The 26,319-nt window shown below is 44.6% G+C and overlaps 1 protein-coding gene across 4 annotated transcripts in view; it reads right to left on the reverse strand.

Annotated features, from left to right (window-relative positions):
* The window catches only part of DGCR2 (DiGeorge syndrome critical region gene 2), a 213,046-nt gene that overhangs the window by 109,912 nt on the left and 76,815 nt on the right, over positions 1-26,319 (reverse strand). For all 4 annotated transcript variants that reach the window (XM_069215196.1, XM_069215194.1, XM_069215195.1 and 1 more), the window contains 3 exons: positions 22,143-22,271; positions 11,336-11,546; positions 10,295-10,371 (listed from right to left, as the gene is read on the reverse strand). In XM_069215196.1, coding sequence (XP_069071297.1) covers positions 10,295-10,371; positions 11,336-11,546; positions 22,143-22,271 — 417 coding nt within the window. The remainder of the gene's footprint in view (positions 1-10,294; positions 10,372-11,335; positions 11,547-22,142; positions 22,272-26,319) is intronic.

The following is a 26,319-nucleotide window of genomic DNA, read 5'->3' on the forward strand; positions in this document are numbered from 1 at the left end:
CATCTTAATGATGAAGACGAGGATCGATCGATCGATGCCTAGAGTTTGTCCTTGTGAGAGAATGATCTCTTCAGTATCGGGATCGCCTGGACAAAGAGGAGCGCCTGGAACACGGTCTATGGTGGCGTGACCTACGGTGTGAGAAGGAGCACGAATTAGGCTGTGCCGGCGTCTCAGGCACAGGAGCTGGTGGTGCAGAAGTCAATGCAGGAATTGGAGGCGGGAGCTGTGGAGGCAGCTAAACTGGCAGTATTAATGGAGTGGTAGGGGAGTAACCCCTTGAGTTTCCCCAGATTCAGATGACAAATATATATGCCTCCTTTTTCTTCGACGTCGAAATGGACCTAGACGTCAACTTTTGACGTTGACTCAACAGTGGGCGCCGTCAACGACACCTCAACGTCGATCTCCTCAATGTTGTAACACTCCATGGTGAAGGGTCCTGTCGCTTCGACTTTGATAAGGTTCTCGACGTCAATCTCACAGTATGTGTTGATGGCATGTAGATCCTACCTTGTTTCAACATCAATCTATGTTGTTTCCTCCACGGCGATCCAGTCCTCGATGGGGAGGAAGTCGGTACCATACCTGGTTTTGATGCAGAGTCCCACGACATCGACCAGGAAAGATGGCATTTTCTTTGTGAACCTTCCACGTCCCTCAGAGGCAGATGCAAGAGCCCTGGTAGAGCACTGACCCTCTCCTCGCTCTGAGGTCTCACCTGGAGACTGTCTTTGCTGTCTGTGCAGCTCTTCCTTGCCATGGAGACAAATCTTCTCCCTCTCGCTCAGGGTATGGTGCAAAACACTCCTTGCAGTGAGGACACTTCTCTGAATGATGACTTGATGGAAGGCAAAGGATACAGATAGTGGGTGGGTAGAGGTACTGTTTTTGCCTTTTTCCCTTCCACAGGAAGGACACTTGTCATAGAGGTAAGGCATGATAAACGCAAAAACGCCTCAAAATCCTGCCAGAAAGTGTGAGAAGGCAAGAGACCTATAAAAAAACATTGAGTGAACCAATGTAAATGGGAAATTACAGGTGAATTTTGAGGGGTAAAAAACCTTAAAGGCTGTGTTTAGTGCTCCAGGATCCTGTCACCAGATGCCAGTAAAAAGAACTGAGGCAACTGCAACCTGTTGGCCTCTGCAGCCTTAAAGGCACAGTCACTGTTTTCCACTCACATAATAGCAGCCTATGGGGCTACACTGCCTTTCTATTCTTCATCTCTCACTTTGCCAGAAAAATAATTTGTGAAGGAGATTTTAGGACTGGTGTAAACATTTAAATCAAATTATACATTTATAAGGGTATTTTTCACCCTTTTTTCCCAAGTATAATCTGAAGAATTACACCACTGTAGCCTGTTTGCCTAGGCTGCTTATTATGTTCTTGCTTAAGTGTCTCTCCAGGCCCTCCTGAAGCAAAGCAAATGTCTACACTTAAAAGACTAAGTGAAGAAGTGCTCTGGGATACCGCACGTGGGCAGAACTTTTCAAATGATTATGACCATCAACTGAGATACTCTACGAGAAAATTTCAAAGACATGATGAAATTACATTGCTGTAATTTTCCCACCATGCGGGCATATACCCACAATGCAGAAAGGCACTGCTACCATACAAAGATGATAAGCAGCAGAGCAATACCACAGAGATACGCAGAACAAACCTCAATGGGTAGTGTCCTGGAAAGAGTGGCACCTTAGTAATGGAGGTCCCCTTCAGAGGTCATGGTGCTGTTAGCCCTTTTTATCCACAGCTCAATGTGCCCTTGCTGCCAATGTGGTAACACGTTAAACATCGTGTGAGGAAGAACTTAACTTGCTGGGAGACTGAGTTCCTGTGGCAGAACGTTTGAGCGTGTAATTCTTCAACATTTCACCCATACAAACTACTGGAAGATGGCCGGAGAGGTCACACTAGATCTAAGGGTTTGGGAAGGAATAGGGGCAAGAAGGGCCAAACTACTGGGGTTACTTGCTAAGAAGTAATGTGATGAAATCTAGCCAGCTACACACAAAAAAGACTGAGTCCACTTTTCAGGAATCCAAAATGCATGGAGTAGGTTAATTAGCATCTTCTGTGCTAACCACGACAGAGATGTCAGACTGTGGCCTTGAACTGTTAATCTATGTCTGCATGTAAGGATTATGTTACCCTGTAAGCATCTGTTCATGGCATGTAGTGCTGTAGATTCACATGCTCTGCCTATTCCTGCCATCTAGTGTTAAGTCCATAGTGGTTCAAGTTGTTTTTCTTCAAAGAAGAGAATACAGAGTCGATTCCTCTAAGATTGTTTCCCGCAGGCAGGTTAGAAAGCAGTGTAAGGAAGGAAAGTATACAGAAAGATGTCCATATTAAAAAGTGAATACACATGTACAAATATGATGTAACGATCCGTTCAATGGCATGTGTTGCTGTAGATACACATGCTCTGCATTAGACTGTAAAGCAGTCCCTCCATAAAAAGCAGTGGCTAGACTGTAGGAGTTGTAGTTGACTGGAAAAGTGTACATAGCACTGCCTGACCTACATTAGCTTGTTGGCGTGCTAGAACATCCACACATTAGTGTTTCGTGTATGTGTGTGGTGTAGACCATGTATCTGCCTTACAAACATCAGCTATGGGAATGTTACCAAGGAAAGCCATACAAGCACCCTTTTTCCTAGCAGAGTGAGCGGTAGGGGAAACAGGCAAAGGTCTCTTGGCCTTAGCATAACAAGTCTGTATACATTTGACTATCCATCTGGCTATGCCTGATTTGTGTATTGGGTTACATTTATGAGGTGGTGAAAAAGCTATAAATAATTGCTTGGTTTTCCTAAACTCCTTGGTTCTATCATTATACAACATGAGTGCTCTTTTGACATCTAGGGTATGAAGGATCTTTCTGCAACAGAATCGGGTTGCGGGAAAAAGAGTGGAAGATCAATAGACTGGTTAGTGTGAAACTACTTTAGGAAGAAATCTGAGATTAGTGCAAAGAACAACTTTATTCCAATGAATCTGGAAGAAAGGCTCTTCTAAAGTTAGTGCCTGGAGCTCACTAACAAGCTTGAGTGTAATGATGGAGATTAAGAAAGCCACATTCCATGAGTGGAATTGAAGGTGACGTGAACGGAGTGGCTCAAAAGGGGGAACCTATGAATCTAGTGAGCCCAATGTTGAGGTTCCACTATGATACAGGAGGTACCCTAGGGGGAATTACAAGTTTAATACTTTCCATTAAAGGCTTTATAACTGGAAGTCCAAACAGGGAAACATGTCTGTTCTGTAGATATGCTGCTATGGCTGCAAGATGTAACTTACTAGAAGCGTACGCTACATGGGCTTTCTGCAAGTGGAGCAAAATAGCAATTTCTTGAACTGGGGCATTCATGGGGTCAATGTATCTGGGTTGGCAGCAGCAAACAGTATGTTCTATTTTGCAGGTTAAAATGTTCTAGCAGTAGGTCTGCAGGCTTCCTTGAGGATGTCCATACACTCTGCAAGCAAGTCTAGGTAGAAAAACCATGACTTCAAGAGCCATATCGCAAGGTTGTGTGACTTGGGGGTCTGGATGTCTGATTTGCCATTGATTTTGAGTGAGAAAATCGAGCCTTTTGGGAAGCTTCTGGTGTGGGACCATAGAGATCCAGATGCGATAACCCATAGCTGGCGTGCCCAGGTGGGAGCCAAAAGGATCATGGTGAAAGGTCTTTGCCGGATCCTACAAACCAGAAATTTAATGAGCGGGAGAGGTGGAAAAGTGTAGGCAAATATCCTTGACCAGTTTATCTATAGAGTGTTGTCCTTGAACAGAGGATGTTTTGTGGGTCCATTTTAGTCAGTCACTTGAGAAAAGTGACAGCTTAGCTTAGGCCTGCAGCCTGTGCCCTTTTACCCTGCATTGTTTTTATTAATTTTATTTTTCTTTTACCTTTAGTGGTATTGCATTATTTTCATTATTAGCCGCTATTCTGCTAAAAGGTCATAATCAGTGCTATGGATGACATACTTTGCATCATGTTCTTTTCCTTGGGATCCCAAGAACAGAATGCAATACACAGAGATTATTATTTTGTATTGCCGGCCCAGAGGCTGCGTAAACAGTCTAGCGCTTAGGTGCATTCCCGCATCAGGCTTCTGTGCATGAACATAAACATGTCCCCTATAAAAAACATCTTGGAGGGCAAAGGGCATTAGAGGGGGTTCCAGACAGAATTTCGATCCATGCTGCATGCCGGTTTTTGTCCGACCTCAACCGCTTGTCTCTCCACGGATCCGGATCTAGAGACTGGAGGCCTGACCATTTACCAAGGTAATGGAGGTAGGGTGTGCTTCTCATGGAAACTCTACAGACAGATTTGGCTTAAATCGCCATGCTCTTGGGCTAGAGATTAGGCTTTAAGGTAGGTACTATATACTCATGTTATGACAATATGTTGGGATTGTTTATATTTACATCTCTTATTTTCACAATCCTGATTTTGTTATTCCTGATCATCCTAATCATTGCAGCTCATGCATTTTATCACAGATTACATTCTTAGGTAAATGTATTGAAAACTGCCCTGCATCTCTTTTGTTGCTTATGTGTGTGTAGGAGACTTGGATGTGGAGAGAAAAGGGTAAGGCTTGTTTTACCCTGATTTTCCGGACGGTGAATGTGGTGATGAAGAGCCCGCTTCCATATGGTCTGATAGATGGAAGAGTTGTGAAGACCATGCACATCCCCACCACGTTTCAGTAATACATGGCTGTCATGTTGTCCGTCCGGACAAAGACAACCTTGTGAGACAGGTGAGGAAGGAAGGCTTTCAGTGCTAGGAATACCACTCGAACCTCCAAGTAACTGATGTGTAGGGACTGGAGACTGGCATCCCAGAGGCCCTGTACTGGGGGGTCTTAAACGTGAGCACCCCACCCTGCGAGTGAAGTGTCTGTGGTCAATGTGACTTGAAACGGAGGGTCTAGAAAAGGCCACCCCTTCAAGAGGTTGTTGGTGTTCCACCATTGCAGAGAATGGTGGATCTGGCAGTCTAACAACACTAGAACTTTCAGGTGACCCTGTGACATACCAGTGGCAAGACAGACAGCTGTAGGGGATGCCCATGTAGTCTGGAATGTGGAATGATGGCGATGCAAGAGGCCAACATCCCCAAAAGACGCATAATGGTCCTGACTGTGTAAGTATGGTTATCCTGAATCTGGGGGAGGAGGGTCTGAAAAATCTCAGACTGGAGCCTGGTTGGGATATGCCAACCCTAATTCTGCTTTCAAAATGACCCCTAAGTAAGGTTGCACCAGCAGGGGCTGGAGGTGAGATTTGGAAACGTTGAGAGTGAAACAAAGGTTGTGAAGGGGATTCCCCTGACAACTGAGTGTGTTATTGGCACTGTGCTAGCTTTGATGAGCCAGCCACTGCGGTAGGGGAACACAAGGTTCTGCATTCTTAGGTGTGCTACAACTAGTGCTCCCCATTTTGAGAATACCACGGACAGTGGGAACTTTAAAAGGAGGGACCTTGAACTGCTAATGTTCGCCTGAAATGAAAAATCTTAAGTATTTTCAATGTGCAGAGTGAATTGGAATGTAAAAGGAGGCATCCTTTAGACCTAGAGCGGTCATAAAGTCCCCTTGCTGTATGAGCAGGATGACATCCTGAAGAGTGACCATGTGAAAGTGTTCCGAAAGGATGTATTTGTTTAGAGGCCTGAGGTTGACTATTGGTCCGAGACACCTGCCCTTTTTGGCAAGCCAGAAGTATAGAGAGTATACTCTTGACCCTTGCAGTTGTGCAGACTGGGCTTTATGGCTTCCTTGAGAAAAAGGGCCTGGACCGCTTGTTAGAGAAGGGTTAGATTTTCCTGAGACAGGCTGTGAGGGGGAATATCGGGAGGGAGAAATGGTGGAAAGCTCCCAACAATAACCATGTAAGATAATGACAAGGACCAAATGGTCTGTGTAATGGTTTCCCAGGTTGAACAGAAATGTTGGAAGCCTCCCCCACAGGTGTTGGATGGTTGGCAGGGGTGGAGCTGTGTGTGGGGGCGAGGGGGGTGGAATGGGGGTGGTCACTGCTTGGCAGTGGAGGAGGACCTACGTGAGTGGTGCTCTTTCCCTTCCCTTTGTTGTTGGTACCTCTGTAAGAGCATCTGTAGAACCCTCTGGTGTAGGTGGACTGAGGCTCTCTAGGGTGTGAGGTAGAAGCCTCTGAGGTGTAGGACTTGTATAAGCCCGTAAGCACAGGTCAACAAAAAGACTCTGTAGTGGTTTCAAGAGCACCCATGGCTTTGGCAGCGTCTGTGTCCTTTTTGAGTTGAGCTTCTCTAAGGTGGTGTCGACTTGTCACCCAAACAGGTGCTCTTTGTCAAATGGCATGTTTAGGACTGCCTGCTTGACTTCAGGTTTAAACCCTGAGCAACACAGCTAAGCAGTCATCTTAAAATGACACTAGTGTTTATGCCACAAGCTGCTGTGACCGCGATATCCAGGGTGGACCCGAATGAACTGGTGGGAGATGATTTGACCCTCCACAACAATTTGTTGTCTCCTTTCACAATGCTCATCAGGTAAGAATTGAAGGAGCTGTATCGGGCCAGGAGGGCTTGGTAGTTGGCTATGTGCCAGTGGTTTGCGGCATACGCCTCCACTCTTTTACCCGCAGCATCTATTTTCTTACTCCCCTTTTCTGGACAGTTTTCTCACTTACGACCTGTCGCTGCCATAATGAAGTCGGGTGGAACCTGCGCCCTGATGTACAGCGGGTCAGAGGCAGGCACCTTATACTATTTGTTCACCCATGGCGTAATTACCCTGGAGAGGACAGCCTCCTTGAAGATATCCTCTGCATGCCAAAGTATGCCAGGGAGCATGGGGAGGTAGTGTGTGCCCATAAGGGTGGTGGTAAGAGTATTGAACAGGAAATCCTGCTCAAAGGGATTTTTATGTAGCTCTACATTGTGAAACAGTGGTCAGGGTCATTGGAAGGAACAGGACCAAGGACATAGGTATCCCAAGGGTCCGTGTCATCTTGAGGACCCCCTAAACCACCAGTGCAAAACTGTGCAGTACCCAGGAGGTGTGTAATCCCCCTGTATGGGTGATGTGGAGGAATGTGGAGGGGGCTGTGGAGGAGGAGTCGGTGGAGGGCTAGTAACCTTGCCCTTGGTTTTCCTCTTAGCAGGGACAGGAACATCAAAAGCCTCCTGAAAACCCAGTTTTTGTTTAGGGAGCACAGGAGAGGAAGGAGTGGCAATAATCCGACCTGTGCCCTCTTGTATCTGGAGTCTGCGCTGGCATTCATTTTCTCCCGAACTGTCTCGACTGGAGATGGGTCACTGGAAGACTGACCAGTCTCTTGTTTCCAGCTCTGAAGGTTTCAGCACCAAAGTTTTCAGTTTGGGTAGCTTGGTTGGCACCGAAGTTGAGGCTGGAGGCTGTCAGCTCAGTCTTGACGTTCGGCTCAATACTGAAATGGCTTTGGTCTTGGTGACCATTTTCAGTGCTGAGGTGGCGCGCCCAAAGCAGTTTTTGGCACCGACCATGGCATAGTGGCGGACTGGCAACCTTTAATAATGGATTGGAAAGTCTTTTTCAAAGCCTCATGTTGCACAGCAGGGGCCACAGTACGCAGGTGCTGGTAAGAAGTGACTTTGTGGCTTTCAAGGTCAGATTCGACATCGGACTCAGAGCTGTCTTGTATGGAAAGAGCTTCCTCCTACAGAGGGTCCTCCGGAACATGCTCCTATCAGACTATATTGGGGTTGACGTTCGATGTCTTCTGGGCCATCTCTAGCGGATAAGCTCCTCGCTTGGAAAGGAGGGACTTGCAGGCGGCCTCATGATAATCTGGAGAGAGGCAAAGGTTGCCCACAAGGTGTTGGATGGTGTGCAGAACTTTGGTGTGGCACCGAGGACAGAAGCAAAGTGGAGTCTCTTCCATCAGGGAATCATTCCTGTCTGTGGCGCGCGGGCCTGAGGAAGGTGCTAGCACTCCGAAGGGCGGCCGATCAGTACCTGAATTGACTGAATGATGAGCGCCAAGATAAGTAAAGCGCAAACAATAACACTACCGTCAACGTGAGAAAAGGTTGCGAAAAAAACTAACCAAAAAGAGTCGATTGACTGAGTGAAGGTACACATCCAAATCCAACGGTGGACAGAAAACAATTTACCAAAGTCGTCGATGCACATGCGTAATATCGAGAGGAGGAGTCACTCAATCTTGTGACTCAGAACACTTCTTGAAAGAAAATGAACACGCACCACTGCAGACCCAACAGTAGATGGCAGGAGTATGCAGAGTATGTGGATCTACAGCCACACATGCCATCGAACCTTAATATTCCAATACACTATACTAAACAAAAATAGAACAGGAAAGTTCAGAGCAGCAGTCTCGCATATCATTTTAAAGTTTTAATTCATTTTTATTTTATTTTTATTTTTTTAAATAGGAAGACATTGTGTAAAAAATTACTGCATCCACTATTTAGATGCCACCGGTGTTTGTTCATGAATATCAGTGACGATCTCCTAATGCAATCGCTTCACTACTTCTGGGAGGGACCCGGATCATAAAAGTTCAAATCTAGGGTAGGACCCAGTGCCTCTGAGAAATTACAAAAAAAGGGCAGCTTAATTATAGCATACTTGAAACACAGACATTCAGTCGGACCCCATTAGTGTAAATAAAGCACAGTAGTGGACTACAGTTTTATCAAACACAATCAAGACCTCACAATACTTTACACATGACGATGTCTATAGCTTCATAAGGTTAATATAAGTAGATTACCTTAACATGTAAGTGCTATAAATAGGTGTGTTGTCACAGCTCACCTAGTTTTGTACTGTATCCCTTTGGAGGAGTATCTTCTGGATTTTATATTCCTCAGCCTACGCTGGGCAACATGTACCCCTATTTGCCCGCATGTGTCTCTGGATCCAGAGAAGAAGGTCTGAGTGACTGACCTGAAATAGATGGACTATCCAGAGGTGAAGGCCCAAGTCCAGTTGGACTAGATGCACTGCAAACACCTGCCACTGAGGAGGACTAATATCCACAAATGCTTTCCTACAATATTGAGGGTATCTTCAGTAGTCAGTGCCCCAGTCTCCATATACTGAGGGTATGATGAAATGCGCTTCATCAGACATTATGGAGAAATAAACCTTAACCAAGAGTACATCAAGAAAGATCTCATCATTCAACACTCGTTAAATTAATCAGAATAGGACTCCAGCCCGTATCTTTAAGTTTATTGAAAAGCAGACATGAATATGCTATTCATGTCCTGAGGAAACAGTCGCATATTACAGAAGGGCCCTACTAGGCAGAGGTTTAGGACTGACGTGGCCTTTTACTGAGCCAAGAACAACAGGAGTCCGACAGAATTTTGTGATAGACCAGAAGAACAAACCTCAGATCATAATCCATTTTTCTCTTCCATAGTGGGTCTGGGCAGAAGACCAAAAATAGTACATTTCCCTTTTTCCTGGAATTTTTTCTCCACTACTGCAGGATCTGTATTTGCCTCCAAACAACAACATGAGGGCAAGGAAGAGTGAGGGGCAACAGACTGGAAAGAAAGAGTATAACATTTTCAAAAGCATATAACGTTTTAAAGACTTTAAAACAAAGCAAATAACTGTTACGATTGTTTTTTTCCCCAAGTGAAAAAAAATGGTTTGCAGGTGAAGCCTAGTAGTCCGGGATCCCTGCTCCATTGACAGGAACTGAACTACAGGGTTAGCAGCAATTACAGTACAATGAGGCTCACTTGGGGAGGGAGAGGGGGGAGTTCTGGTTACCTTTGTGTGGCAGTTCAGCTCTTTGTTGTAGGATTAGCTCAAAATTGCCTTTTTTTTTTTCCTCTTAAAAACATGTTTCAGAAAGAGAAGAAAACAGTAAAGTGGTGCTTGTGGAATTAATCTCAGATTAGGATTAGTCATTAATAATAAACGAATGCTAGATAGGTCAATGTATTTATCATTTAAAAAGGAGGGGAGGGCCCTCTATCAAAGTGCTGAGAGAACCTCTTTTAGGCAGAGATATTCAGTGCTCAGTAGTAACAATGTAGATCCCAAAAGTGGAAGAATTGGTTCTAAACCGAAGAGTAAATAACTGACTTGGTTACGTACTGTGTCCTTTCGGGAAAGACCGTCATCAGTGGTCTGTACTAAATCATACACTGTGTAAAGGAGAATCATCTGTTTTAAACTCCATTCTAATACCCATTCACAAATTATAACCAATGCTCTGCGCAGTCCTACAGAGAAAACAGATCTGCCACACCAACTTACCTTTGTATGCCACCTCCCAGTGGCCTTCCACAGAAACGTTTCTGCCAGTGATAACAAACTGATAGCCGACCCAGAACCTGCAGGAGTAAAATACATTATTCAATAAACTTACAAATATTACAAAGAAAAAAGTTTAAAAAAGGATAAGGGCTGGGCTATGGTCGGGTGCAGTTATGATGTATTTTAACAGTGCATCTGGGAAAGTAATCTATTGCTTTTGGTTTTTTCATCACTGCTCAAATGTGTGAAAGCATTAAATAAGTACAGGCAGAGGGATCAATTTATTTCCTTTGGAAAGAGAATCGCAAATTAAGTCCCTCAGAATATGACAATTTTATTCAAATAATACTCCTTTCTTATGCCCCAAATTCCGGCAAGACCATACAGCTAGATCATCCCGACCCGGTTTGTTAAAATGCAGTTGTCCAGTATGAAGCAGGTCCTTAATGAATTACAGAATGAATTACAGAATGAATTACAAAACGCCTCTGAACGCCTCATCCTGGACATCCCACGCCACTGCCACATCACAGCCCACCTGAGAGACCTACACTTGCTCCCCGTCAACAAGAGAATCACACTTAAACTCCTCACCCGTGCTCACAAGGCACTGCACAACACCGGACCAGAATACCTCAGACGGCTCTTCTTCTACACCCCGACCCGACAGCTTTGCTCCGCCGACCTTGCCCTCGCCACCATCCCAAGGATTCACATAACGACCACCGGTGGCAGATCGTTCTCCCACCTTGCCACCAAGACGTGGAACACTCTTCCCACCCACCTGCGATAGACACAGGACTGACTTACCTTCAGGCGACACACATCAAGACATGGCTGTTCGAGCAGCAGCAGCTCCCCCGCCCCTCCCATCAGTGCCTTGAGACCCTCACGGGTGAGCACTGCGCTTTACAAATGCCGATTGATTGAATTAATATCAGCCTGCAAGTGCACAACTCATGGATGGTTTTAAAATCTCCCTACACAACAGATATCACTTAACTCCAAACATGCTATACCTTTCATTATTTCTCTACACACCTTCTCTGGTCCTTTTGTCCAAAGACTCTCTCTTCCAGGTTCCATTCCTGTGAGAGTATGAACTTCAGCTCCTGGTCAGTGGTAAAGGTCGCCAGGGACCCGTTGACTTTCTGGCATGTTTCTGATGCATCCCAGTAGTTCTCACCACTGAAAAACACCTTGTAGCAGCTGGCTGTTCCTTCATAATGATGCCACCCTGTTGGGCATTTTCCTAGAAAACATGGAAGGCAAAGGGGAAAAACACCCCAAAAAGTTAGGACCATTTTAACATAACATCACAACATTAATTTTTGTAACAGAGCAACCCATATGCCATACATGCTAATTTACCAACTTTGACGTTGCTTGGATGTTTCTAAAGCCCCATTCTCTTCATTCCTTTCGTTGTTATACTCTTGTTACTGATGAAAGATAGCTAAGAAAAAGTAATGTGCCTCCCTATACAATGGAGTACTCTGCCTAGGTTGCATTTGTAGTTTTAAAACCAGACTGACACTCAAGTGTTCTACAATGATGGCCTTATTTGTTTTTGTATTAAAAAAAAAAAAAAAAAAAAAAAAGGAACGATATCAGAATATTAACAAATGTGGAAATATTCTCTCATACCACCTTATCAGTGCCACTAACACACTGAGCATTCTCCCTTTACAATGAATAGTCTTAGAAATAGGTTCCTGTTCTTAGGTCTGGCGTTTTTTTTATATATATGTACTAAAATTATAGTTATGCTCCAAATACTTAAACAGCCTTAATGCTAGCCCTCGTCATTCATTGGTCTATTATATCACTCACAATTTTCTTCTCCCACTACAGTATACAGCATGGGGCAATGACTCTGTCCACTCCAGCCATTGGCCAACTTCACCCTAAGTGACACATTCTGTCCTTTCACTAGGAAAACATACACAAAGTGGCTTCCTTATGTGCATTGGGCTATTGCGGCATTGTGTGAGGTTTTTGAGAGGAAAAAAAAAAAAAAAAAAAAAAAACTTGAGGGCCTAGAAACCTCCCAAACAAAAACACTGAAAAAAGCCAAAAGGCTGCCAACGCCAGACCTACTGGCTTTGACAATGTTTGTTACATTTTAGGATATGAAGGCTGGAAGAAGCTTAGATGTGGCATACGCGAATACTTTAATGCACGGTTACAACAACTGAGCATGCAAGAAATTAGTGTGCATTGCTCGCTTTCCTGTAGTAATGTTTCAGTTTAATGAAAAGCCAGATTAACAGGATGGAGGTTGGACTGGTCAATTTATTCATGGTGACTGGCACTCTAAGGTAAAAAGGCTAGTGTGGAGTATAACAGTGTAACACCTAGCAACAGGGTCCTAGGTTCCGCTTTTTTTTTTTTTTTTTTTCTTAGTATGAGAATAGTGCTAGCATTTGATAAGTCTTGGAAAAAAAAAAAACAAGTAGTGAAGAGGAAACTCTTCAAAAAATAGCCGATGTGGAGTGGACTAAACGCAATTCAAGTAAGAATTGTGCCTCCCCAGCACGTGTTTCCCATTTTCTTGTTGTTCTCAAGCCCTACACATACTCTTATCCTGATGTCTTGCCCGATTACAATTAACCCATCTCTCCTCCCCAAATGTCTTTTACCAGAATGTGCATCATCCACAAAAATAATCAACCCCTTTCCTGTAACTATTTTACCTACTTATATTTGTAATGATTTTGAATAATTTATGTCATGATGTCCTCTCTTGTCCTTCACTGACACCAAGATGTCACAAGTATGTGATTAATCGTGCACGTGAAACCGCTCCACCCTAGAATGCATAGATATGTGCCACCAGGGGAGTATCGAGTGCGATTCGGGCAGAGGGCACCTAAAAGTTTCTAACAACCACCAGAGTGAACTCATTAAAAGAGTGGTAAGTAGCATGGCTATGGAGGGTTGCAGACTCCACTCCCAACGAGCAGAGGATGTGTACTTGCTACAGTGATCTGCGTATGACTTGCAAGTCATGGGTTCCACTGACTGAGCTTGATCCAGCTGCTCCATAAATGTGTGTTTTTCTCTATCTCTTCTCAAGTGCAACTCTATTCAATATTATGTACGATGTCACGTGATCTTAAAAGAACAAAGCTGCTGAACAAGGCACTACTGATATTTTTAGCCCGTGCCAACCCTGCCTTTCCTATAACCTGAAGTATATATAGACACTGTGCGGCCAGGTCACAAAGAAGATAGTCAAACTGCACCAGTAAAGCATGGAGATGCAAAATTTCTTCTCTTTACAATTCAAGTGCATTGCTAGTAGCGCACGTAGAAAGTGGCACCACGTGAACGTTTCCAGACATACTATTGGGAACGTCCTGTGACATTCCCCTTGACTCCTGTTACCCCTGTGCAGAACTCTACATAGCAAAGAATTACATACGGCGAATGGAGCCTGCTGTGCAAATGCACACTTAAAAAAAAAAATACAAATACCCATTGAAAATCCCTTCCTTGTGCCCCCACCAAACTTGGCAGGAAATCTATTATATTCCCCCAACATGAAAATGGGAATTACTCCAGCCCTTCACTCAATTACATTTCCGACCATTTTCAGGGCTTTATCAATGTTTGGGAATTGCCTGCAAACATATTGGTTTGCGGGTATCTGCAAACTTAAGAGTACATTTTTTATGCTTAAGGCCATGATCCTCCCTAGCCTTAAGATCTCTGCCTTCTCTTTAGATCTGCTGTTCCAGTCTTAGCAGTCAATTCGAAGTGCTTCTTAAATGTTTAGTTCTCCGACAGAATGCAACATCAAAACTTTCCTTACCCCTGTGAAAGTCCCTTGAGGAGAATGTACCTTGGACCTCACCTCCATTTCATGTTTAACGTCAGATTCTGTATGTTCAGATTGAGGAATTAAGAGTCCAGAGCATTCTTCAGCATTTGATTTTAATGTAATGGAGTATATTTGCCATACTGCAGAGAAAAGATACCATGCGCACTGTTCAGTGATCCCTTATTGAGATCATTCCCCACACCGATCGTTCAATCTCCATGATTCCTCACTGCGCTATGTGCACGGCACATCCTCTCTGCAATACGCTGACCATACTCAAGTTACTTAAAAATCAAATGCTGAAAAATGCTCAAGACCATTACTTACTCAATTCTGAATATACAGAACAGGAAGTGAATCACAAAACTAACGTTATGCTCTTTAAAAGATTGAATTCTGCATCAAGCATGCTAGACACCCACACATTTCTTTGACTGTCAAGGCCCGTTTACGTTTGTTCTATTTGAAAAAAGATTAAAATAAAAAAACTGAACTTCCCCTTCTCTCACCAAACAAACTTCTGGCTGAATGGTAACACCAGCTCAAGGACATGGGCTCCATATCCCTCGGCTACGTTTCTAACAAAATTAACAAACTACTCCACCTCAAAGAGCTTGTCATGAACGCTAAGTTTCAACTGAAGCATCACTATAGTATCAAGCCTGTATTCGCCAATAGGATTTTAATCTGATCATTCATGTCCCAATCATCTCACAGAAAGTTGCTGATGACTAGGCCACCTTAATGTCATTTAACTTCCATTAAACCAGTCTGTATGCACACCAGTCCATTCTTCCCTAGCTTGACTTCCCAATGACAGTCGCTCTGCCTCCAAAACTTAACACATCACTTTCAAGGTGGCTCATTTGAACAAACCTAAATATTTATCTCAAAAACGTCAGCTGCCCAGTACAAAATAAGAAGCCAAGCTCTTCTCAAGCTGGAGACTTCCAGATTCAGAAAGCCTTCCCGCCAAAGCAATCACACTCTGAAAACATCATATGGAATTGAAATTTGTTTTATAACACATTCCGACAGGCCACATTAATCTCAACTTTTAGAAGGGACTTGATTCACCAGTTCCTAAAAGACCTTTGATAGTCAGTGCCAACCTACAGTATTTCACTCAGCCTCTCTCAAAAGCTGCACCATAAAGATAACAGCTTTACTTGGAAGACCTACATTTCATGGTGTTAAATTTTGTGTGGGTCTCAATGTTACCCTATGCCTGGTCCTGAAGAAGTGCTTTTCTATGTCCTCTTAGATGTACTATAATATAAATCTAATTAAATAAATACACTGCTCCAAGACAGAGGTCCTAACATAGTCAAGGCATCGAGTGCAGCCAGCTCCACAATAAAAAGTTTAATTTGTGCCTCTCATCTACGGAGGAAATGTTTGGCAAGATTAAGGCAAGCGTCTTTGTGTTTCTTTCTCTGATAACAGTTGTTCCAATTGCTTGTTTGCTATTTATGCAAACTACATCCTGCTGTACTCCGACTGACTTTCAAATACTGCACAACTTGGCTTCAACATCTATTTTCATTTTCCAAAGTTTGATCTCCTCGGTGTCCACAGAAGCAATTACTTAGATGAGTAACTCCATGTGCACACCACCACCACCATAGCCCCCTTGAAAGTCGTATTGGTTTACCAGATTCCCTTTTTGCCCTGCAGTTATTCATATCGTCATACGAAAAACTATGGAAATGTGAAGCATCTTGCAGTACTTAAGTCTCAACTATAAACATCACATTTTACACCACAATAGCTTTGATTCCGTATAATGGCTCTGTTTCTCAGATTTGTACAGTAATGAAAATGTCACTTACCCAGTGTACATCTGTTCGTGGCATTAGTCGCTGCAGATTCACATGTTTAGCACAGTCCGCTGCCTGGTGTTGGGCTCGGAGTATTACAAGTTGTTTTTCTTCGAAGAAGTCTTTTTTGGTCACGGGACCGAAGGACTCCTCCCTCTTCGGCTCCATTGCGCATGGGCGTCGACTCCATCTTAGATTGTTTTCCCCGCAGAGGGTGAGGATGGAGTTGTTTGCTATAAATAGTGCCCATGCAATGGAGTGAATACGTATGTACATAAAAAGTTTATAATAATTATTTACAAATGTACAAATGTTTAAGATTTAAGATCTACTTCTAAACGGCTACAGGCTTCCCGGGGAGGCGGGAGGGCACATGTGAATCTGCAGCGACTAATGCCACGAACAGATGTACACTGGGTAAGTGACATTTTCAGTTCGATGGCATATGTTGCTGCAGATACACATGTTTAGCATAGACTATAAAGCAGTTACCTCCCCTAAAAGCGGTGGTTTAGCCTGTAGGAGTTGAAGTAGTTTGGAATAATGTTCTTAGTACAGCTTGGCCCACTGTAGCTTGTTGTGCATTTAGTACGTCTACACAGTAGTGTTTAGTAAATGTATGAGGCGTAGACCAGGTTGCAGCCTTACATATTTCGCTCATAGGAATGTTTCCTAGAAAGGCCATTGTAGCACCTTTCTTTCTGGTTGAGTGTGCCTTTGGTGTAATAGGCAATTCTCTCTTGGCTTTAAGATAGCATGTTTGAATACATCTGACTATCCATCTAGCAATGCCTTGTTTAGAGATTGGATTTCCTATGTGTGGTTTTTGAAAAGCTATGAACAGTTGTTTTGTTTTCCTGATTAGCTTTGTTCTGTCCATGTAGTACATTAGTGCTCTTTTGATGTCTAATGTATGTAGTGCCCTTTCAGCCACGGAATCTGGTTGTGGGAAGAACACTGGCAATTCTACTGTTTGATTTAAATGGAATGGTGAGATTACTTTTGGTAGAAATTTTGGATTTGTTCTTAGAACTATTTTATTTTTGTGTATTTGAATAAATGGTTCTTGTATGGTAAATGCCTGTATTTCACTTACTCTTCTGAGGGATGTGATTGCAATGAGAAATGCGACCTTCCACGTTAGATATTGCATTTCACAGGAATGCATGGGTTCGAAAGGTGGACCCATGAGTCTTGTTAAGACGATGTTAAGGTTCCATGAAGGAACTGGTGGTGTTCTTGGTGGTATAATTCTTTTTAGCCCTTCCATGAATGCTTTAATAACTGGTATTCTAAATAGAGACGATGAATGAGTAGTTTGTAGGTAAGCAGATATTGCTGCGAGGTGTATTTTTATAGATGAAAAAGCGAGATTCGCTTTTTGCAAATGTAGTAAGTATCCCACTATGTCCTTCGTAGAGGCATGCAATGGTTGGATTGGATTGGTATGGCAGTAGCAAACAAATCTTTTCCACTTAGATGCATAGCAGTGTCTAGTGGAAGCTTTTCTAGCTTGTTTTATGACCTCATTACATTCTTGTGTGAGGTCTAAGTGTCCGAATTCTAGGATTTCAGGAGCCAAATTGCTAGATTCAATGATGCTGGGTTTGGATGCCTGATCTGTTGTTTGTGTTGTGTTAACAGATCTGGTCTGTTGGGTAGTTTGACATGCGGTACTAGTGAAAGGTCTAGTAGAGTTGTATACCAAGGTTGTCTTGCCCATGTGGGTGCTATCAGTATGAGTTTGAGTTGGTTTTGACTCAATTTGTTTACTAGATATGGAAGGAGAGGGAGAGGGGGAAAAGCGTATGCAAATATCCCTGACCAACTCATCCATAGAGCATTGCCTTGTGATTCGCGGTGTGGGTACCTGGATGCGAAGTTTTGGCATTTTGCGTTTTCTTTTGTTGCGAACAAATCTATCTGGGGTGTTCCCCAAATTTGAAAGTACTTGTTCAGAACTTGGGGGTGAATTTCCCATTCGTGGACTTGTTGGTGGTCTCGCGAAAGGTTGTCTGCTAGTTGGTTTTGGATCCCTGGAATAAATTGTGCTATTAGGCGAATGTGGTTGTGAATCGCCCACTGCCATATTTTTTGTGTTAGGAGACACAATTGTGTTGAGTGTGTTCCTCCTTGTTTGTTTAAATAATACATTGTTGTCATGTTGTCTGTTTTGACAAGAATGTATTTGTGTGTTATTATGGGTTGAAAGGCTTTTAACGCTAGAAATACTGCTAACAGTTCTAGGTAATTTATATGAAAGTTTGTTTGGTGTACATCCCATTGTCCTTGAATGCTGTGGTGATTGAGGTGTGCTCCCCACCCTGTCATGGAAGCATCTGTTGTTATAACGTATTGAGGCACTGGGTCCTGAAATGTCCGCCCTTTGTTTAAATTGTTGCTGTTCCACCATAGAAGCGAGAGGTATGTTTGGCGGTCTACCAACACCAGATCTTGAAGTTGACCCTGTGCCTGTGACCATTGTGATGCTAGACACTGTTGTAAGGGTCGCATGTGTAGTCTTGCGTTTGGGACAATGGCTATGCATGATGACATCATGCCTAGAAGTTTTAGCACAAATTTTGCTTGTATCTTTTGGTTTGGAAACATAGCACTTATTACCTTGTGGAATGCTTGCACTCTTTGTGGACTTGGAGTGGCAATTCCTTTTGATGTGTTGATGGTTGCCCCTAGATATTGTTGTGTCTGACACGGTTCGAGGTGTGACTTTGTATAGTTGATGGAGAAACCCAGTTTGTGAAGGGTTTGTATGACATATGTGGTGTCGTTTGTGCACTTTTTTACTGTGTTGGTCTTGATTAGCCAATCGTCTAGGTAAGGAAACACATGTATCTGTTGTCTCCTGATATGTGCTGCTACTACTGCTAGACATTTTGTGAATACTCTTGGTGCAGTTGTTATTCCGAATGGCAACACCTTGAATTGGTAATGTATTCCTTGGAATACGAACCTTAGGTACTTTCTGTGAGAAGGGTGTATCGGTATATGAAAGTACGCATCTTTTAGGTCTAATGTGGTCATGTAATCTTGCTGTTTGAGCAGTGGAATGATGTCTTGTAGTGTGACCATGTGAAAGTGGTCCGATATGATGTAGGTATTTAGTGTCCTGAGATCTAATATTGGTCTTAATGTTTTGTCTTTTTTTGGAATTAGAAAGTACAGGGAGTAAACTCCTATGTTTTTTTGTTGTACTGGTACTAACTCTATTGCATCCTTTTGCAGTAGTGCTTGAACTTCTAGTCCTAAAAGTTCTAAATGTTGTGGTGACATTTTGCGTGTTTTTGGAGGGATGTTTGGTGGGAATTTGTGGAATTCTATGCAATAGCCATGTTGGATTATTGCTAATACCCAATTGTCTGTTGTAATCTGCTGCCAAGATTGGTAGAATTGGCTTAGTCTTCCCCCCACTGGTGTTGAGTGAAGGGGTTGTGTGACTTGAAAGTCACTGTTTAGGTGGAGGTGTTTTTGGAGTTTGGAAGCTTCCCCTACTCCTTGGGAATTGACCCCCTCTATATCCCCTGAAACCTCCCCTTTGGAATGAACCCTGATATGGTGTGGTTCTTGTTTGTTGGCTGGTGGTGTCTGTGGGTTGGCCACGAAACCCCCCTCTAAATGGAGTTTTTCTAAAAGAGCCTCTGCTCTGCGGGGAGTAGAGTGCGCCCATGGCTTTGGCCGTGTCTGTGTCCTTTTTAAGTTTTTCAATGGCTGTGTCCACTTCAGGGCCAAAAAGTTGTTTCTCGTTGAAGGGCATATTAAGGACAGCCTGCTGGATTTCAGGTTTGAAGCCTGAAGTGCGGAGCCAAGCGTGTCTCCTTATGGTGACAGCAGTGTTGACTGTTCTCGCTGCAGTATCGGCTGCGTCCAGTGAAGAGCGGATTTGATTGTTTGAGATGGTTTGTCCCTCTTCAACTATTTGCTGCGCCCTTTTTTGGTATTCCTGGGGAAGATGGTCTACGAGAAGTTGCATCTCATCCCAGTGTGCGCGGTCATATCTGGCCAGCAGCGCTTGAGAATTTGCGATGCGCCACTGGTTGGCTGCCTGTGATGCTACTCTTTTTCCTGCCGCATCAAATTTTCTGCTTTCTTTGTCCGGAGGTGGGGCGTCGCCAGATGTATGGGAATTTGCTCTCTTGCGAGCTGCCCCTACTACTACGGAGTCAGGTGGTAACTGCGAAGTAATAAACACTGGGTCTGTGGGTGGTGGTTTGTATTTCTTATCCACCCTTGGGGTGATGGCTCTTGATTTTACGGGCTCTTCAAAAATTTGTTTTGCGTGCCGTAACATCCCTGGTAGCATTGGGAGACATTGATATTGGCTATGTGTAGCCGAGAGGGTGTTAAATAAAAAACCATCCTCTATAGGATCGGAATGCAGTTGGACATTGTGGAATTCTGCAGCCCTAGCCACCAGTTGCGAGTATGAGGTACTGTCCTCTGGCGGTGACGGCTTTGTGGGGTATGAATCGGGATCATTGTCCGGCACTGGGGTGTCATATAGGTCCCAAGCGTCTTGATCCTGATTATCTTGACTTATGGTAGTTTGCGCTGGTGAGTGCATTTGTGGCGGTGTTTGTGCCGGCGATGCCTGTTGTGGTGGAGAGGGCGGAGGCATGACTTTTTTTTAACCACTTTGGCTTGTGGTTGTGCGTCATCCTTAAGAAGTCCGATCCTTCTTTTCCTTATTATTGGGGGAAGGGTTGATATCTTCCCTGTGTCTTGCTGGATGTACAGTCTCTTTTGTGTGTAGTCTGATTCTACACTTTGGAGCTCTTGTCCAAATCTGTGCATCTGGCCCCTTATTCCTCGTTCCTCTATGTAGGATGAAGGTGTGGAACTTTTCGGCGCCGAGAGAGAATCTTTTTTCGGCTTCGGCACCGACAGAATTTTTGTGGATTTCGGCAGTGTGCCTCGGTGCCGAGGTTTTTCGGTGCCGGCATCTTGTTTTTGCCTCTCGGAGCCGCTATCTCGGCTCCGAGGTTGCTCCATGGCGGTCCCTCGACCGGAGTCGGGTGTCTTCGCTATGGGCGTGCCCTTTTTCGGCGCCTTCGACGGGTCGCCGGTCTTATGGGTCGAGCCATGGCCTGTTGGCAGTGGCATCCCCTGGGCTTTTGTCTTCTCGATGGTTTTAATTTTCGACGTCTTACTCACTGTTTGTTGCTGTTGTTCGACGTCGGAGTCTCCGGATTCTGATTCCGGAACTGAGAAAGTTTCCTCTTCGTCGTCGAAACGTTGTTTTGTTGGCGTGAACGCCATTTGTAGACGCCTGGCTCTTCGGTCCCGGAGTGTTTTTCTGGACCGGAAGGCTCGACAGGCCTCACAGGTATCCTCCTTGTGCTCGGGGGACAAGCACAAGTTACAGACCAAGTGCTGATCTGTATAAGGATACTTACTGTGACATTTTGGGCAGAAACGAAACGGGGTCCGTTCCATCGGCTTCGATGTCGCACGCGGTCGGGCCGACCAGGCCCCGATGGGGGAATCGAAACTACCCCAAAGTCTTCCGATGATCGGTGTCGATGTACCTAACTATCCCGATACCGAACGGAACAATACCGACGCTTTCTTCCGAGATTCTGACTAACTTTCCGAACCGAAACATGGAGCGAAAAGGAATACGTCCGAACCCGACAGCGGAAAAAAACAATCTAAGATGGAGTCGACGCCCATGCGCAATGGAGCCGAAGAGGGAGGAGTCCTTCGGTCCCGTGACCAAAAAAGACTTCTTCGAAGAAAAACAACTTGTAATACTCCGAGCCCAACACCAGGCAGCGGACTGTGCTAAACATGTGTATCTGCAGCAACATATGCCATCGAACACATATGTACCACTTGTGTGGTAGTACGCGTCTGCCACTGTGTGTCCAGCAAACGGATGAGGGATCTATAACACACATTAAAATTGTGCCAATGGCACCAAGCACCCTCGTAAATGAAGAAACATTTATAAATACAGTAAAAATACCAGCAGATACAAACCAAGAAAGGCTTTAGGCAGGTTCAGATCTCAAAACATGCTGATCTATGAATAGGAGACCGGCAACAGCAAGGGAGACACTTCTTTATTTACAGCCTGCATAATTAACTTCGAAGCTTTTGCCAAGCCAGGGAATGAGCTGGAATAGCCAGCAGGGTCCATGAGATTCAGACGCCAAGCGTCTAATCAAAAAATGCTGCAACTTACTGCTAAAGCGGACAGACTGTGCCACGTTCACAGTGTGGAAGCGAGTGGTCTCTCCGCCCCCTCGACCTCGGTTGTGTTTAGTGTCCACGCTCTCCTTCCCATGATAAGTATGGTGATCGGGGGTGAGGCCTGGGCAAGAGAGAGAAGCAAATTTAAGGGCTTGATTCAAAATCACAAGTAGTTTGTTCCAGGTAACATCACAAAATAAGTAGTACAGGCAGAGTGCTAGGTTTGCCCTTGGAGAACACCATTAGCCCATTGTCATGTGTTGCTGTGTACTAAAATTCGTCCTCTACTACTAGCAACAAGTACCTAACACCAGCTGTGAGGTTAAAGTCTCAAAACACAAAGTTAGGAACCCATAAGGAGACACACATGCTTACTTTTCAGTGTCCAAAGAGTCTGGTACCCAATGTTCTCGGATTTGTAGGATGTCTTGGTTCCAGGCCAAGACATTGGAATATCCCTTCCATAGCACAGAAATCCAAATGAGCACTTGGAAAGATATCCTCCATGTTTATGTCGTTTCCATCCCGCAGTCTCAGAACGAAACCGTAAGCGTGTACAACCCAAAGAGCACCCACATCCTTTGGCAAGCGAGGATAATGCCTCTTCACACCATCTTATCATGATAGCTTGTGGTTGGTGTCATCCGACTGTAGAGTGGGGCACATACCTTTGTACTTCTATCTGGTCATCAAACTGGGTGCCATGTTTTTCCAAAAGGAAGTGGGAGCAGACAGACCACAGAGACAGAATGTAAAAGAAAGGCAGAAAGAAAGAAAGACAAGAAAGCAAGAAAGAGAAAAAAAAACAAATGGAAATCAAAACAGAGCGCCCAGGGACCAAGTCAAAAGAGACACTGTGCAGGCTTTATGGAGAGGCATAGGCAGAAACAAAGAATGTTACCTGCCTTCTAAGCATCTTTTTGTAATGTGTATTAATGCAGATTCACATGCTCTGCATACTCCTGCTGCCTTGTGTCAAATTGTTGTTTTTCTTTGAAGAAAGACTTTAAAGTTACAGAATGGAGCGAATTTCCACCTCTAGCTGGTAATGAGCAAGGCACCATGTTGATGTTTTTTTCGCACAGCAGGTGCAACTGGTATGGAGTAGCAAGTGAACACAGTGTGCTGCACAGGTGTATTATGAAAAGAAGTTAATTAATAAGAAAGAGGTCTGCATGTACATGCTCCAGGGAGGAGGAAAGGTGCATGTGAGCACAAACAGATGCTATAGGGTAAGTAATGATCTTGGTTTGTAGTGTGGCCTGCTGTATATACAGATGCTCTGGATAGACTGTAAAACAATAATACTCCCCTGCAAGTGGTGGATAACCTGCCAATATAAGCCTTAGAAATAAGATGGCCCTTGAGGGGTTTGGAAAAGGCTATGAACAACAGGTCCGTTTTGCCGAAGGGTTTGTTTGATGTAATGCATGAGAGCCCATTTTGCATCTAGAGATCTCTCTGCTATAGAGTCTGGATAAGGGAATAAGACTGGGGTCTGACTGACATCTTGAGGAACAAAATATCAGGGCTGTGTGGCCCCATGTGTGGGGGCTACTAGGATCAGGATTGAGATGTCTGCTGTATGGAAGGAGTGACAGAGGCAGAAAAACTAAGCAAAGAACACTTACCAGTTCATCTATAGTACAATGCCCATAGACTGTGTTCAAGTACCTGGATGCACCGTTTGGTCATTCTTCACGTGCGGGGGGGGGTGCAGGAAGAGATCTAGTTATTGATTGAGTGCCCAAGAGGTGGAAGTACTGGGGAAGGTGTTCTGGGTGGAGTTTCCACCTGTGGACTTGTTGTCACGTCCTGAGCAGGTCTGCCAAGTTGTTGTCAGCCCCTGGAAGGTGTACAGCCAGAAGGTGTAGGCAGTGGCAGAACGCCCAATGCCGGGTCTGCTGTGCTTGTGTAAACAGCAAGCGAGTGTGAATGTCACCTTGTTTCTGGAGGTAACACATGGCCGCCATGTTGTCTGTTGTGAAGAAAACTACTTTTTCCTCAAGTGACTGGAACGAAAGCTTTGGCAGTGAGTCTTATGGCAAGTAGCTCAAGACAGTTGATGCACCAGCTTTGATGAGGGGCCAAGACACACTGTGTGGGCAAATAGTTGAAGTGTGTTTACCCCTCAGAAAGCGGTCTCCACATCATTGAGGGTGCTGCAGATGCGGTCACTGAATATAGGCTCACCGCCTGTGGTCATTTCCTCCCCTCGCTTCCTAAATTCCTCCAGACGATGCTTGACTAGCTGTTGCATCTCCTCCCAATGTGCCCTGTCATAGTTGGAAAAGAGCCCCACTGTGCTGGCTATCCTACAGTAAGTGATAGCCCCTACAACCATCCTTTTTCCCCAGCATAGAGTGTTTTGCTCTCCTTCTCAGGCCGTGGAGACTGCTTGCTCGCAGTGTGTTGGGCACAGGTGTGTGGGGGGTGGGGTAAGTGGAGGGAGGGGTGCCATGGCCCTTGATGTAAGTAGGGTAATTTTCTTTTTTATATAACCCTTGGTATTACCATCCTGGCTTTCATAGGTTCTTTGGCTGTTTGCCCAGACAAGAGACAAGGAAATGGTCTTCTCCAATGACGGTATGCATTTCCATCTTGTGAAAAGGAGTTGTCTTTAGGATCACATCATGAAATGCTGTTGTATCATCAGGGCAAGATGCTCCAACAGGGTGGTGTTCCAGGGGGAGTACAGCATCAGTCGCCACACAGGTTGTCTGATCGCCCTGGCTCAAAAGGGCTCTTCTAAGGGTTGACATGGCCAACGGAGCTGCCTGGGTTATAGAAGAAATGTGGGGGAGATGTCTCTGGGGATTGCAGAGAGGGCAGTGGGTGTGGTGAAAATTGTAGTGAAGGTGGTGGTGGATTAAAGGCGGGCAGCAGTGGAGGTGGTGGAACATAGGGGTGAGGCTGGTGCTTCCGTTTCTTGTGCCTGGGGACATGGATTTGTTCTGATGGTTTCGTCTGGAAAGGCAAGCCTTCTCTTTAGAGGCAGTCTCAAAGGATTGACAGGTGGCTCAGTGAGGGATGAATAAATGTATTTTCTGCCTCATGTCCAGCTTCTGCTGCAGTCTTTGAATGATGGGCTTCTCAGAGTCATCAGAGCTTTTCATCAACTGGGTCTTCAATGTCAATAGCAGCTTCAGAAACAAAGATTGGTTAGTCATCCGTGTCAAAGGGGTTTTCGGCTTCAAATGGAGGTGAGGTGTATGCACGATCTTGGGGCTCAATGGCCACAAAGAGTCAATGTGCTTGGATGGGAGCTATGTCCGTTTCAAGGCATTTGTCTGGTGCCTGCTGGAGCCTTTAAAGGGCAGACATCCTAGATGGGAATTTGACATAGGTCTGAATGTCCAGCCCCCTCAGGTAGTGCTCCACCTCTGTGTGAGTGCTTTTAAGAGGTTTAGTATGTGCGTCTGTACAAAATATAATCAAAACCCTGGCAGAGGGTGAGTGGTTGAGGAGGTTGGAAGAGCCACTTCTTCCTCCTGGTCTGAGCCGCTGGTGAAGCTCACATCTGGAATAGATGGACGGAACGCTCATATGGCAGGTATCCTCACTTTAAATGAGGGGGCCTGTTCTCCAAAGATGTGAGGTGCTTTGTCGGGAGGATGGCTGATGCATTTCTTGATGTACCCAATGCCTCTTGCAATGTTAGGGGTGGTATTCTGCGACAAAGGCAAGGGGGGCTCCACACACGTTGTGGTTGGGGGATAAGGCAGAGGTTACAAATCCACTGACGGATGATATGCGTGGCACAGGAGACAGCACTGGAAGGGCACCTGTGCGATCACCCTGTGTGTATTCCCAGCAAAGAAGTCGAAGATGAGGGGGGGAGGGTGTGAGGCTCTGAAGAAGGCTAAAAGTGGAATCGATCGATGGGCATCAGACTCTGAATGGTGCCAGGAAAAGAGCACAGGCGACAAGGGTTTTCCCCAGTTATGGGTGTCGAGTTGAACAGTGAAGGCATTCAAAATGCCTCACTTTTGTCTTGAATATAAAATGCTAGCACTTTAGTTTAACCCAGTTAATTCAGTTGACTGGTGTTGGGAAGTACAGGTTTCTCTGCATTTCAGAATGCTTTACTGACATTGATAAGGAAGATATTTGAGAACTCCTAGAAATGCACCCTCACTTTAGCTTTCAGGAGCACTCACCACAATTGG

Source organism: Pleurodeles waltl, chromosome 11 (assembly GCF_031143425.1).
Source record: "Pleurodeles waltl isolate 20211129_DDA chromosome 11, aPleWal1.hap1.20221129, whole genome shotgun sequence".
NCBI lineage: Eukaryota > Metazoa > Chordata > Amphibia > Caudata > Salamandridae > Pleurodeles > Pleurodeles waltl.